General features: G+C 41.1%; 1 protein-coding gene across 1 annotated transcript; it reads left to right on the top strand.

Annotated features, from left to right (window-relative positions):
- The first annotated feature begins 3,717 nt into the window (after positions 1-3,717).
- LOC139566254 (protein S100-B-like) lies at positions 3,718-5,372 on the top strand. The gene is made up of 3 exons (XM_071387301.1): positions 3,718-3,777; positions 4,185-4,340; positions 4,626-5,372. The coding sequence occupies exons 2-3, from the start codon at positions 4,203-4,205 to the stop codon at positions 4,773-4,775; spliced, it is 288 nt and encodes a 95-aa protein (XP_071243402.1). The 5' UTR covers positions 3,718-3,777; positions 4,185-4,202; the 3' UTR covers positions 4,776-5,372.
- Positions 5,373-14,190: the final 8,818 nt, after the last annotated feature.

The following is a 14,190-nucleotide window of genomic DNA, read 5'->3' as shown; positions in this document are numbered from 1 at the left end:
GTCCTTCCGACGGGGAAAAGTACGCGGCTCTAGTTGCCATGGTAAATCAGTTAATCTGTGATCTGTGGCGGGGTCTATTTGAGTGAGCCGTGAGCGCGCACCTATCCAGGATTGGTTTCACCTGGCTTAATGAATCCGTGTCTGCTCATCCTGGCTTGGTCTTTGTGCAACCAATTAAGCCTGGACGCACATGTTTTGGCTTCATTGAGCTCAGCTGAGTCATTTATCCCGGATGTCTTAATTCTACTTTTGTGCAACAGGCCCCAGAACACAAAATATAAGCTTGTTTTTTACTGCAATGTTTGTAAACAATTTAAAAGTAAACAAACACTGTATAACCTCAAAACATCCATGATATCCATGATATACATTATATCCATGATATCATGGATGGTCAGTCCTTGCATCCATAGCTCTGTCTATGAATTTCAGAGTGATTACATTTCTCCAGGCCCAACCCTCAGCTTTTTACCAAAATAGAGGTGGGGTAAGCACTTTCTTATTGTTTCAATGAAGAACTCTTGCTTTAAGCCACAAGTATAACAAATCTGTCTACCAACATCTCCAAGCCATATAATACAGTTTTGGGGTTGGGTTAACACCAGTATCAATAGCAATATTAAAGACATTGATGGATCGCTAGCTGATATGGACAAGGAGTGACAGTCACACTCACATCCTGGTACTACAACTCCTGCCCTGAGATGACTAGTCAATGGGAACACGTGATTGGTTGCTTGGCTGGTCTTTACAGAGCCCTGTCTGTTGTGTCTTCACTACTATCCCAGCATCCCCCATAACAGTGGCTCATCATATGCATCTCTTAAAGATGGGAAGTCACAAGTCCACCACACCTGTCAGACCCACCAGACCCAATACAATACCTTATTCTGTTCATCTTGAACTGTATGAACCCTTTGACCTGAAACGTGATACACTGAAATAATGCTGCATTTACCATTACACCGATTTGTTTGTTCTCTTAGGATCAACATTGATCAGAGAGACAGAGAGACAGAGAGACAGAGAGAGAGAGAGAGAGAGAGAGAGAGAGAGAGAGAGAGAGAGAGAGAGAGAGAGAGAGAGAGAGAGAGAGAGGGAGAGAGAAGAGAGAGAGAGAGAGAGAGAGAGACAGAGAGAGAGAGAGAGAGAGAGAGAGAGAGAGAGAGAGAGAGAGAGAGAGAGAGAGAGAGAGAGAGAGAGAGAGAGAGAGAGAGAGACACAGAGAGAGAGAGAGAGAGAGAGAGAGAGAGAGAGAGAGAGAGAGAGAGAGAGAGACACAGAGAGAGACACAGAGAGAGAGAGACACAGAGAGAGAGAGAGAGAGAGAGAGAGAGAGAGAGACAGAGAGAGAGAGAGAGAGAGAGAGAGAGAGAGAGAGAGAGAGAGAGAGAGAGAGAGAGAGAGAGAGAGAGAGAGCGAGAGAGAGAGCGAGAGCGAGAGCGAGAGAGAGAGAGAGACAGAGACACAGAGAGAGACACAGAGAGAGAGAGACACAGAGAGAGAGAGAGAGAGACAGAGAGAGAGAGAGAGAGAGAGAGAGAGAGAGAGAGAGAGAGAGAGAGAGAGAGAGAGTGCCCACAAAATGAGGTGGAAACTGAGCTGCACTTCCTAACCTCCTGCCCAATGTATGACCATATTAGAGAGACATATTTCCCTCAGATTACACAGATCCACAAAGAATTTGAAAACAAATCCAATTTTGATAAACTCCCATATCTACTGGGAGAAATTCCACAGTGTGCCATCACAGCAGCAAGATTTGTGACCTGTTGCCACAAGAAAAGGGCAACCAGTGAAGAACAAACACCATTGTAAATACAACCCATATTTATCCTTATTTATTTTAACTTGTGTGCTTTAACCATTTGTACATTGTTACAACACTGTATATATATAATATAACATTTGTAATGTCTTTATTGTTTTGAAACTTCTGTATGTGTAATGTTTACTGTTAATTTGTATTGTTTATTTCACTTTTGTATAATATCTACCTCACTTGCTTTGGCAATGTTAACAGCCATTTATGACAGATCATTCTTCAAGATGTTTTAGCATTCATAGACAAACAGCAGGGTCAAAATATAATCACAGTGGTTATAGAGGGTGCAACAGGTCAACCCCTTTAGGAGTAAATGTGTGAGAGAGAGAGAGAGAGAGAGGAATTGATTTATTCTCAGCTCGGAGTCACGTTGTCAACTCTCACCTACCCGCCCAACAGTCCTGTCAGGTCATTGGATAGAGTGCATATGATATGATCAGAGGATTGTTCGGGATTGGGTGGATTTTTCTCTGAGCTCAGCTAAAATCATCTAGAAAAACTCAAACTCAACCTCCTACCAATAACATTTTCCAGAGTGTAGTTTGTTTTATGCTTAATGGATGAGTTGGAGAGAGAAGAGGTATGAAAATGATAGATTGTGGGATTTGACCGGATCTGTTTCTATGGTCATCTGACTACAATGACTATAGACAGTCTTTCAAAGCAAGCAACGGTGATTTCTTCACACAAGAACAACTGTTTTCGGCGGACAATGGTCAACTGTTGTCAGAAGTATGTGAAATATATTTCGGAAGAGACAAAGAAACATTTATCAATGCTGCAAAAAGCACTTTCTCCCAAATGCTTCCTGAGAAGAATGCAAAACAGATGCTGGCCAGAGAGTTGAGAGAGTTTGTGGGAGGGTGAAGTGAGTAGAACAGGAATTCAATGTATTCTGGAACTTGATCACATTTGTTTTCAACCTCTTTTTAATTAAATGGTAAGGGATTATGTTGCTACTGTAGGTTAAGCTTTTTGTATCTTGTGCATACCTAGACTTTAGACGCCTCAAATTTGGAAGACTTAGCTCAATAGTAAATAAACGGAATCTGAGCCCTCTCTATTTCTGCTCTAGTTAACTGTAAACACTTATCATTCCTACAGTTCAGGCATATATTCATCCTGGTGAAACAACACAACATATTTCACTTTTTTAACATGAGGTTGACATGGATGGCTGTGCCTACTTAGTAGTCAGGGAATGCATAGGGCACACGTCTGGCCAACTCCACAAGTGAAAAGAAACGTGTTCATTAACATGCACAACCATCCATTTCCTCTGAAACAGGCCATTGTCTCAGACAAAACGCTGGTGGGGATTGTGGCAACCAGAAGGTCCAAAGTCTGAGGGATCAATACAAATGGCCATGCATAGAAAATCCTCTTTACAATTACAGGTAAAGTGGTTTAAGGGTGGAGGTTAGGGAGACGTATAGGGGGAGAAGGTGAAAGGCCTGTTTGTGCATTTTAGCCTAAATCATTTGGCAATATTTTAAACGGGGGTATACAGTTCGTAACTGTAAATTGTCTAACCTTTTTAAGGACCCAAAAAATGTATTGCCTGTACAATCATATGAACATTAGATAGCCTATTATGATATAACGCACTCTTTCTTACACATCAGTTGTAAACCTGGAAGCTCAAATCCACAAATTCAGCTCAAAGCCATACTGTCATTCAAAACAATGGTATTCAAACAATACTGTAAATTGACCATTTTAACATGGTAAAAGACTGGCATAGCCATCAATGGTGAATTCTGTGTGAGAATACAGTGGAGTGAGAGGGTGAAAAAGAGCCTATTGGTCAGTGTGCTGGACTGGCAGGGTGGTTGACCAGAGGCACTAGGCCCTCCCCACATCAACTATAAAAGCCTATACTCTTTGTCCCTCCACAGCCACTACTCACTCTCATCTGCAAATAACCTTTGTTTTCAGTCCGAGACACACTGGTAAGTCAAGATTTTTTATTGTATCTGCTGTTTCTTATTGAGTTGATCTTTAACTGGAGGCATTCGTTTGATTTGGGGATTTGTACCGTGTAACGACAGGCTTAAAATGTTATTTTAAATTGTACGAGTATCTTGATTACTCCCCGCTAATCACTGTGCTGTCCTTTTTTGTTGAGAGAGAGAGGTCTGAGAGATAGAATGTCATCATCTGATGCATTGAAGTTACATGACTGCTTACAGGTGTAGGATCTTACTGTTTCATTCACCCTGTTGCAGGTTCCTCCAATGCAGGAACTGTAAAACTTGTAGTATATTTGAGGTTAATGAATTAAGATCCTACATCTGTACGTGTTGTTTATGTCACATAGTAGGCCTAGAGATGAAATGTTTTTTGCTCTACTTTGTAGATCACATTACAGACCACAATGACTGATCTGGAGAGTTCACTGGCCACCATCATGGAGGTGTTCCATAGGTACGCAGAGAAAGAAGGAGACAAGCACAAACTAAAGAAAAGTGAACTAAAAGACTTGATCAATGAGGAGCTACCAGCCCTTACAGGGGTGAGTATATCACTACCACATTTCACTACAATATTTCATACTTCATTGTTTACATTGAACATGCAGTTTGGATCTAGGCTATGGTTACAGCGTAACGCACGTTTATCAACGCATCATATATAATTCTACAGACTTTGTTGCACTAAGCTCGTGAGCCATTCACACATTATTATTTTAGAATCAATGGGTGAAATGACCATAAAACCAGCTGTAAATATTGCAGAATGCACCTTTAGTCATCAAATATGACCTTATCTATCTCTGTTTATCTGTTTTTGCCCTCAGCAAGTGAAGGACCAGGCCACTATGGACAGTTTGATGGAGAGCCTGGACACGGATGGAGACTCGGAATTAGACTTCCAAGAGTTCATGACATTTGTCACCATGGTAACTGTCTGTTGCCATGATTTCTGCGAGCACCATGAGGACGAGTAGCTAGGCACCAGTTAAACAAGAGAGAGAGAGAGAAAGCCAGTAAATTATAAAGTAGGAACTTTAGTTTGATAAAAAACTTAAATGTCAATGAAAACTTTGTATTTTTCCAGTTGGTCCCATTTAGATTCAATAGGTTTCTTTTACCCTGTTTGCCTACAAAGGGTTAACGCACTTTGTTTCATTGCCTGTGTCTTGTCAGAGTTGACAAAGCCAAATTGGTTTAGTCCTGAAACTTCATAGAATAGTTTTTTGCCAACAAAGCTCAGAGCACTTTTCTTGTACACTGTAAAGCTAAGAACCAATGTAATAGATTCATGCATTTCTGCGGCTCTAAATTGGTTAAATTGTTATCACTAACAATGCATGTATAATCAGCTACCCCATTCATTGGACATGGTTTGGCAAGTAAAACAAATATTCTCCAGTTTGATTTTGACCCCCCCCCCAAAAAATGTTGAATTCCAGCCAATATCTTGAATTGAATTCTGTTTTTATGAAAATGGTTTTCAAATTGAACTGTGCTTTGTGAGATGCTATTAAAAGTATAACATAGATAATCAATAAAGATGATAAAAATGAATACAAGGACAGACTTTTCACCGGTTACACCATGTCCTTTTTACTTGAGATTCATACAATTCATATTTCTGTCTCCTGTAGAAAAGTTGTGATGTGTACCCCTATGTGGCAGTGTTGCTCCATGACAAAAGCATCGGCGCTTCCTGGATGTACGTAAAATATATATCGAATCAGTGACACAGAGAATGTATGCATCTTCCTGATGCATCTTCAGTAAACATCTCTACGCTATCATAACTACGTGCCATACGTGCTACCTCTTGATGTCTGTCGCCAATTCTGTGTTTTAACTGTATTGGGAATGAAGAGACAGCGAAAGCAATAAACGGAGTGGTCTACTGAGCCAATGGCAACACTCTCCTGGGAGACCATGTTCTCAGAACGTATATACACAAGGGATGACACAGGATGAGATTTTTCTCTCTGAAAAAACACAGTCAATCCAAACAGTAAAACCTTTTAGAGTGGACACGAAAGGGGACAATAGTTTTGTGATGCGATAGGTTAAACATGGACCACATTGATCAGTTTACTGTAGCAGAAGCAGAATTACTGTAGATACATGATCCACAAATACACAAACATGTAGCCACTGACAATGGATTCTTCTATCACTCAGAATCAAATGGTACTGTCAGTTGCGTCATGCACCCCAAAAAACTGAGGAGGGCGGGAGGCACAAAGTATGTGAGGATAGCTGGGGGGGGGGGGGGTGTTCGCAAGGGTGCTAGGCTCCCCATCCGTAAGTTAGAGAATTTCGAATTCTTTCAAACACCTGAAACAGCACTTTCCTGCAATCTAGAGCCATAATCATTACGCTTGATTCTATGTCAAAAAGTATATGTTTATTTTCATGCACATCTAAGCATACCTCTTGAACTGTCTGTGTCCCTCTAAATGGTGGTTCTTTTTTAAAAAGAAACAAAAATATGCATCTCTGCTAAAAGCTGAGTAAAAGATTGAAAGGAATGTGAGTCTTATTCAGTACATTTAGTTATTGCTTGCTTTTCTAAAGTCTACCAACCTTGCCAGCTAAGATAGTTAAACGAGCTAGATACTCTAACTTGGTAGTCTGAAATGGCTTTTTCCTATGGACATGACAGCGCTGGGTATACTTATTGTGGATATAAAATGTAAAAAGTATTTATGCAAGCGGGACATAAACGCCTCATTTAAACACCATTCAACACAGGCTGCTGCATCTGGTGCTGAACATAATATAAAGGTATAGAGAGCTGCCTCAGCCCCAGTGTGAGACCAAGAAATAAAGGGGATGGGCAGTGCGCCAAAACTCTGAGGGAACATTGTGAGTTGGCAAATAGCTTGTTTTTGCTCCTCAATAGAGACAGACATTAATGGCATTTGGGAAAAGTTTAATTGGACTATAAATCTCTGACGCACTTACTTGATGGATTCCTGGTCATTTTGACACGACTAGGCAAGATGTGGTCCCGTGTGGCTCAGTTGGTAGAGCATGGGTTGTGGGTTCATTCCCCACGGGGGGACCAGGATGAATATGTATGAACTTTCCAATTTGTAAGTCGCTCTGGATAAGAGCGTCTGCTAAATGACTTAAATGTAAATGTAAGATGTATGTGTTGCGTGTGAGACAGCAGAATGTTACTATACACACGGTGCATCTGTTAAAACATGCATGCACTTGTTGAGCGAGTGCGCGTTCACAAAATGCATCCTTCTTATTGGTTGTAACCATCTTAATTGGCAGGGCCTCATTGGATAATGGCCTGTGGTATATCCCTGCTACCCTTTGAGCGGGCGCAGATGGAGAGATCTACGGATGTAGTCATGTCGTCTCCTCTGTCAAAGGCTTAATAAACTGCCAATTCGAGATGCTCTCCTGTACACTGCCGTGTTCCTTATTCAAGAGCAAACTAACCCTTTAACCAGGAATGTAACCGTATGTTTGCGCCTGCGTTATTCAGATATGCCTGTGGTGGTCACACCCAAAAAACATCTGCTTGGCCACGGTGTCTAATGAGTCAGTACAATTTGGAACATATTGTTCAATATAAATGGCAATTAAAAGACATTATGAAGCTTCTCATCAGTCCCATCAGACCCTTTAACACCTCCCAAGGAGCTGCAAGTGACAGGTGGGCTTGAATATTGTATAGTAGAAGTGTTGTGGAAATGGCTTGTTGAGACACTGACAGATGGTCCAAAAATAACTCCAGCTGTTTCATTACTTGAGTGGACTGTAATAGACCTTATTCACGTGGGATATTCCACCTGTAATTAGGTCATACTGTATATATATTGGCTCCGTCTCCATACACACCTCATTACATAGAGGTAGATCTCGTATCCATCCGCTTAGACATTAGCTGGAAAGTAGAGATGGGACCTCCTTTTAATCTTTCCATAATTATTTGCAGTCTAGGTTACATTATGCTGCTCTTATGCTACTTATTATGCTACTCTAAACAAAGGGATTAGTAACGGTACGTGTGTTTTTGCGCTGGAAAGGATCACTGTACGCCTTCAACTCCTGTTCTATTCAAAGATGACAAAGCATAACAAATGACTTTGCAGAGACATTTTTGGTTTGTTTACGATATGTGAACTGCTGGTGCGTTGTGTGTGTGTGTTTTAAGCACTCCTGTTTCTGATCCAACAATACACCCAGCCGGACAATATATTGAGTTCCACTGCAATTCATTCTGGGAGTTGATCTAGGAGAGCTGTGATGGGGACTCTGTGGGGTAAATTGTATGCCACTTAAATTCCCATCAACCCATCTGTTCTGTTTATTACCCCCTGCTGAAGTTTGTACATTGGATGTGACATTTCAACGCTGAAATACTCTGGAAAACCCATCTCTGTGGAGGCTACCTATAATTATGACAATGACATACTGTGGGATCAAATGATGCAATGACAATATTCCCTGTGTTAATAGGTTGTTAATGGGCTATCAGCATGTCTCAGTATCACAGTCTTCTCTCATGACCTGCGTCCCAAATGGCACCATAGTCCCTATTTAGTGCACTGATTTTGACCAGGGCCCATAGGGTAGTGCACAAAAGAAGTGCACTATGTAGGGAATAGGGTACTATTTGGGACATATACATTGTGTCTCTGCAAAACATTGTCGTGGCATGACAGTGCATCTCCCCTGCTGGGACGAGCAAGGTCTAAAGTGGAAATGGGGAGCATTGTCACTCTGGTGGGTCGATTGCTTGTTCCTTTTCCCATAGTCACCAACAGAGGAACCATCTGTTTCATGGAACTAGATTGGTTACCACAATGGGACTCAATGGCAATTACTGACATAGACTGACTGACTGTGGGACTTTTATTAATGACATTCAGGCACCAATGGGGACTTTCCTTTCATGACATACAGTATACACTACCAGTCAAAAGTTTTAGAACACCTACTCATTCAAGGGTTTTTCTTTATTTTTACTATTTTCTACATTGTAGAATAATTGTGAAGATATCAAAACTATGCAATAACACATACACAATCATATAGTAACCAAAAAAGTTAAACAAAAGAGATTCAAATTCAAATAGCCATCCTTTGCCTTGATGACAGCTTTGCACACTCTTCGCATTCCAGCTTCATGAGGAAGTCACCTGGAATGCATTTCAATTAACAGGTGTGTCTTATTAAATGTTAATTTGTGGAATTTCCTTCCTTCTTAATGCGTTTGAGCCAATCAGTTGTGTTGTGACAAGGTAGGGGTGGTATACAGAAGATAGCCTTATATGGTAAAAGACCAAGTCCATATTATGGCAAGAACAGCTCAAATAAGCAAAGAGAAACGACAGTCCATCATTACTTTAAGACATGAAGGTCAGTCAATATGGAAATTTCCAAGAACTTTAAACGTTTCTTCAAGTGCAGTCGCAAAAACCATCAAGCGCTATGATGAAACTTGCTCTAATGAGGACTGCCACAGGAAAGGAAGACCCAGAGTTACCTCTGCTGTAGAGGATAAGTTCATTAGAGTTACCAGCCTCAGAAATTGCAGCCCAAATAAATGCTTCAGAGTTCAAGTAACAGACACATCTCAACTTCAACTGTTCAGAGGGGACTGTGTGAATCAGGCCTTCAAGGTCGAATTTGCTGCAAATAAACCACTACTAAAGGACACCAATAATAAGAAGAGACTTGCTTGGGCCAAGAAACTCGAGCAATGGACATTAGACCGGTGAAAATTTGTCCTGTGGTCTGGAGTCCAAATTGGAGATTTTTGGTTCCAACCGCTGTGTCTTTGTGAGATGCGGTGTGGGTGAACGGATGATCTCCGCATGTATATTTTCCACCGTAAAGCATGGAGGAAGAGGTGTTATGGTGTGGGTGGGGGTGCTTTGCTGGTGACACTGTGATGTATTTAGAATTCAAGGCACAATTAACCACCATGGCTACCACAGCATTCTGCAGCGATATGCCATCCCGTCTGGTTTGGGCTTAGTGGGACTATCATTTGTTTTTCAACAGGACAACGACCCAACACCTCCAGGCTGTGTAAGGGCTATTTTAACAAAAAGGAGCGCGATGGAGTGCTGCATCAGATGACCTGGCCTCCACAATCCCCCGACCTCAACCAAATTGAGATGGTTTGGGATGAATTGGTCCCGGAGAGTGAAGGAAATGCAGCCAACAAGTGCTCAGCACATGTGGGAACTCCTTAAAGGCTGTCATCAAGGGAAAGGGTGAATACTTTGAAGAATCTCAAATATAACATATATTTTGATTTGTTTAACACTTTCTTTGCTTACTACATGATTCCATATGTGTTATTTCATAGTTTTGATGTCTGCACTATTATTCTACAATGTAAAAAATAGTTTTAAAAAAGAAGACAAACCCTTGAATGAGTAGGTGTTCTAAAACTTTTGACTGGTAGTGTATGTAAAACTTTTTTTTTTATTAACCTCTCCAATGCGAGAAATGGTAACAGCGATCCTGGGCATTAAGGGCATTAAAAAAAAAAAAAAATCTCCATTGGCCGATGGTATTGTCAGCCACTAATGTTTTTTTGGCTGACTGTAGCACCTGTGTGTCACAGATTGGCATTTATTGTCATGAATCTTGACCTGGAGGCAGTTCTGCAGATAAAGAAAATAAAGAACAAAAAGCAAATGTTTGTTTTCATGAATTTTTACGACATAGCCAATTTTGTTTATGCAGCTGGCCCATCTAGTGCAGGTCTACCTCCAGGAAAGATTCATGACAGTAAACGTCAACCTGCCTGTGGGTCCGGCCCTTGAGGATTAGGAAATTGTCAGTGACAACTTGTAACTTTTTTACTCTGGACAAGTCCCACACTTTATCACCACAAAGGTAAAGATTTTTGTTCGGTGAGTGTTGCAGGTAAGCCGACTGATTAATTTAATTAATGATTGACTGAGAGATTGAGAAAACATCGCCCCGGGGCAAGCATATCAGTATGTTCCAGTCTGTCCACCCCTGAGACAACATCAGTATTATCAAGTTTCAATTATCTTTAAGATCTGTCCTACAGGGAAAAGAATACACATCTAAATCCATTAAATCAAGTGAACATGAACTCGGTTGGAATGACATCAGTTCAACCAGTCTGGTATTAGCTTTTAATCCACAAAAAGTGAAGCTTTTGTGAAAAGATAAGAATCACGGCAAATGACACCTAATCAGTTGCATTCAATGTACAGAGCATTTGCGTCAACATCGATACGCGTTTGAAATGCATCAACAAGTTTCTGGTTTTAATGACACTGAATAGTTTTTCACACGGGTTTGGAGGAAATATTTCCCTTTCAGCCACAATTGGTATCTGTTTTCTAGCAGAGGAAAAAATAAAGTAAAGAAAGTTTCATATCCATTTTCAGAAATGTTGGTCAATTATCTTTTATTGTTTAATGAAATTATGAAAGAAGTGCATTTTTTCACTATCTAATCATGGGGATGTTCAATGGCAGACTTGATGGTTTAATTTCAGTCTGCTAGTTTTTACACAGTCAACTGTAGCAAATAAATACATATTTTATATGCTGGGTTCATATCTATGGCCAGATCGTACTGTTACGCGTGGCGGAGCAGGTGAACCCAGGTGCAGACTCAGACGAGGAGACAGGGATAAGGTAACTAAGGTATTTATTGAAAAGCGGGGGGGAGATGGGGTGCAGGCCAGGGGAAGTTTGGGCGGGTAGCAGGGAACCAGGAACTGAGGCTGAGGCAAGGAAAGTAGGGGCAGGGTAATCAGGTCCAGCGCAGAATCCAAGGAAGCAGTAGAGGGCAGGGAACCAGGACTGACAAGACGAGGGACCGGAGACAGGGACCTGAGTCAGAGTGGACGGAACTGTAGCTGAGAGAAAAACAGGCACAAAAGGATAACAAGCTCTATGTCGGAACAAACAGCTTGAACCGCAGACTGACTGAGCAGAGGCTACGATCTGGCAGAGTGGAAGTGGCAGGGCTGAGTAATTGTAGAGGTCTTGATTATGGAACAGGTTGCAGCTGATGGGGATCTGCTCTGCCTCTAGCACACCTGTCTCCACTCACACAATCACATACACCCACACAGAGAGACAGAGGGAGAGAACACTGGGGGAGTGGCGGCAGGTTAGGGAGACGCAGGATGAGAAGTAGAGGGCGTGGCAGGAGCAGATGTAACACTTACAGTCAGTGCATTAATTTTACGATAGCTAGGTGAGACAGAGAACATTCCATTCCAGCTAAATAATAGATACAGTTGAACTCTGAAGTTTTCATACACCTTAGCCAAATACATTTAATCTCAGTATTTCACAATTCCTGACATTTAATCCTTGTTAAAGTTCCCTGTCTTAGGTCAGTTAGGATCACCACTTTCATTTTAGGAATGTGAAATTTCAGAATAATAATAGAGAGAATGATTTATTTCAGCTTTTCTTTCTTTCATCACATTCCCAGTGGGTCAGAAGTTTACATACACTCAATTAGTATTTGGTAGCATTGCCTTTATATTGTTTAACTTGGCTCAAATGTTTTGGGTAGCCTTCCACAAGGTTGCCACAATAAGTTGGGTGAATTTTGGCCCATTCCTCCTGACAGAGCTGGTGTAACTGAGTCAGGTTTGTAGGCCTCCATGCTCGCACACGGCTTTTCAGTTCTGCCCACACATTTTCTATAGGATTGAGGTCAGGGCTTTGTGAAGGTCACTCCAATACCTTGACTTTGTTGTCCTTAAGCCATTTTGCCACAACTTTGGAAGTATGCTTGGGGTCATTGTCCATTTGGAAGACCCATTTGCGACCAAGCTTTATCTTCCTGACTGATGTATTGAGATGTTGCTTCAATATATCCACATCATTTCCCTTCCTCATGATGCCATCTATTTTGTGAAGTGCACCAGTCCCTCCTGCAGCAAAGCACCACGACAACATGATGCTGCCACACCCATGCTTCACAGTTGGGATGGCTTGCAAGCCTCCCCCTTTTTCCTCCAAACATAATGATGGTCATTATGGCCAAACAGTTGTATTTTTGTTTCATCAGACCAGAGGACATTTCACAGAAAAGTACAATCTTTGTCTCCATGTGCAGTTGCAAACCATAGTCTGGCTTTTTTATGGCGGTTTTGGAGCAGTGGCTTCTTCCTTGCTGAGCGGCCTTTCAGGTTATGTCGATATAGGTCTTGTTTACTGTGGCTATAGATACTTTTGTACCTGTTTCCTCCAGCATCTTTACAAGGTCCTTTGCTGTTGTTCTGGGATTGAATTGCACTTTTCGCTACAAAGTACGTTCATCTCTAGGAGACAGAACGTGTCTCCTTCCTGAGCGGTATGATGGCTGTGTGGTCCCATGGTGTTTATACTTGACGACTATTCTTTGTACAGATGAACATGGTACCTTCAGGCGTTTGGAAATTGCTCCCAAGGATGAACCAGACTTGTGGAGGTCCTCCAATTGACTCAAATGATGTCAATTCGCCTATCAGAAGCTTCTAAAGCCATGGCATAATTTTCTGGAATTTTCCAAGCTGTTTAAAGGCACAGTCAACTTAGTGTATGTGAACTTCTGACCCACTGGAATTGTGAAACAGTGAATTATAAGTGAAATAATCTGTCTGTAAACAATTGTTGGAAAAATGACTTGTGTCATGCACAAAGTAGATGTCCTAACCAACTTGCAAAACTATAGTTTGTTAACAAGACATTTGTGGAGTGGTTGGAAAATGAGTTTTAATGACTCCAACCTAAGTGTTTGTAAACTTCCGACTTCAACTGTACATCGCGTTTTATAAAAAATAAAAAAAATGAAATGTATGAATACGAAATCTGAGAAAAGTAATATTTTACAAACACATGAAGGTACCTAATTTCTGATCAAAGAACACAAATGTGAAAAATGTGTGGATATAGTGTTTAGGAAATAATAAACTCTGTAAATATACTATACTGTAAGTCCTGCTGGTCCAGTGATAAATGACCTGTATCATGTATCAGCCATGCAGATAGATCTCCAGTGATCTGTAGTGGCCTTGTAAACAGTGCAGCAGATGCAGATGCGGGCCAGAGGACAGCGACAGCCCCAGGTATGTAAGCCACATGGACATGTAAATCCAAAATCCTCTAAATCCCTCTATAGGGAGCGACTTCCACAGCAGGGTGGGACTCAAGCACGATCTGTCTTATTCTGTTTCCAAGGATAATAAAAAAAATACTAAGCCTGGCCGAGGTACAAGGATAAGCATACTATAAACATGCATAAGGCCGATCTGCACCAGATAATACTGTGGTGAAAATGTTTTTTTCAGATTAAGCATTTTTTTTATATGCTTAATCTGGGTCTGGTAAACTCCTAACCAACATTGTTTTCCTGGTGTCCTGTTTCTGTTTC

Source organism: Salvelinus alpinus, chromosome 38 (genome assembly GCF_045679555.1).
Source record: "Salvelinus alpinus chromosome 38, SLU_Salpinus.1, whole genome shotgun sequence".
Taxonomy (NCBI): Eukaryota; Metazoa; Chordata; class Actinopteri; order Salmoniformes; family Salmonidae; genus Salvelinus; species Salvelinus alpinus.
Note: the sequence above shows the minus strand (reverse complement) of the source record. Positions and strands in the feature narration are given on the sequence as shown.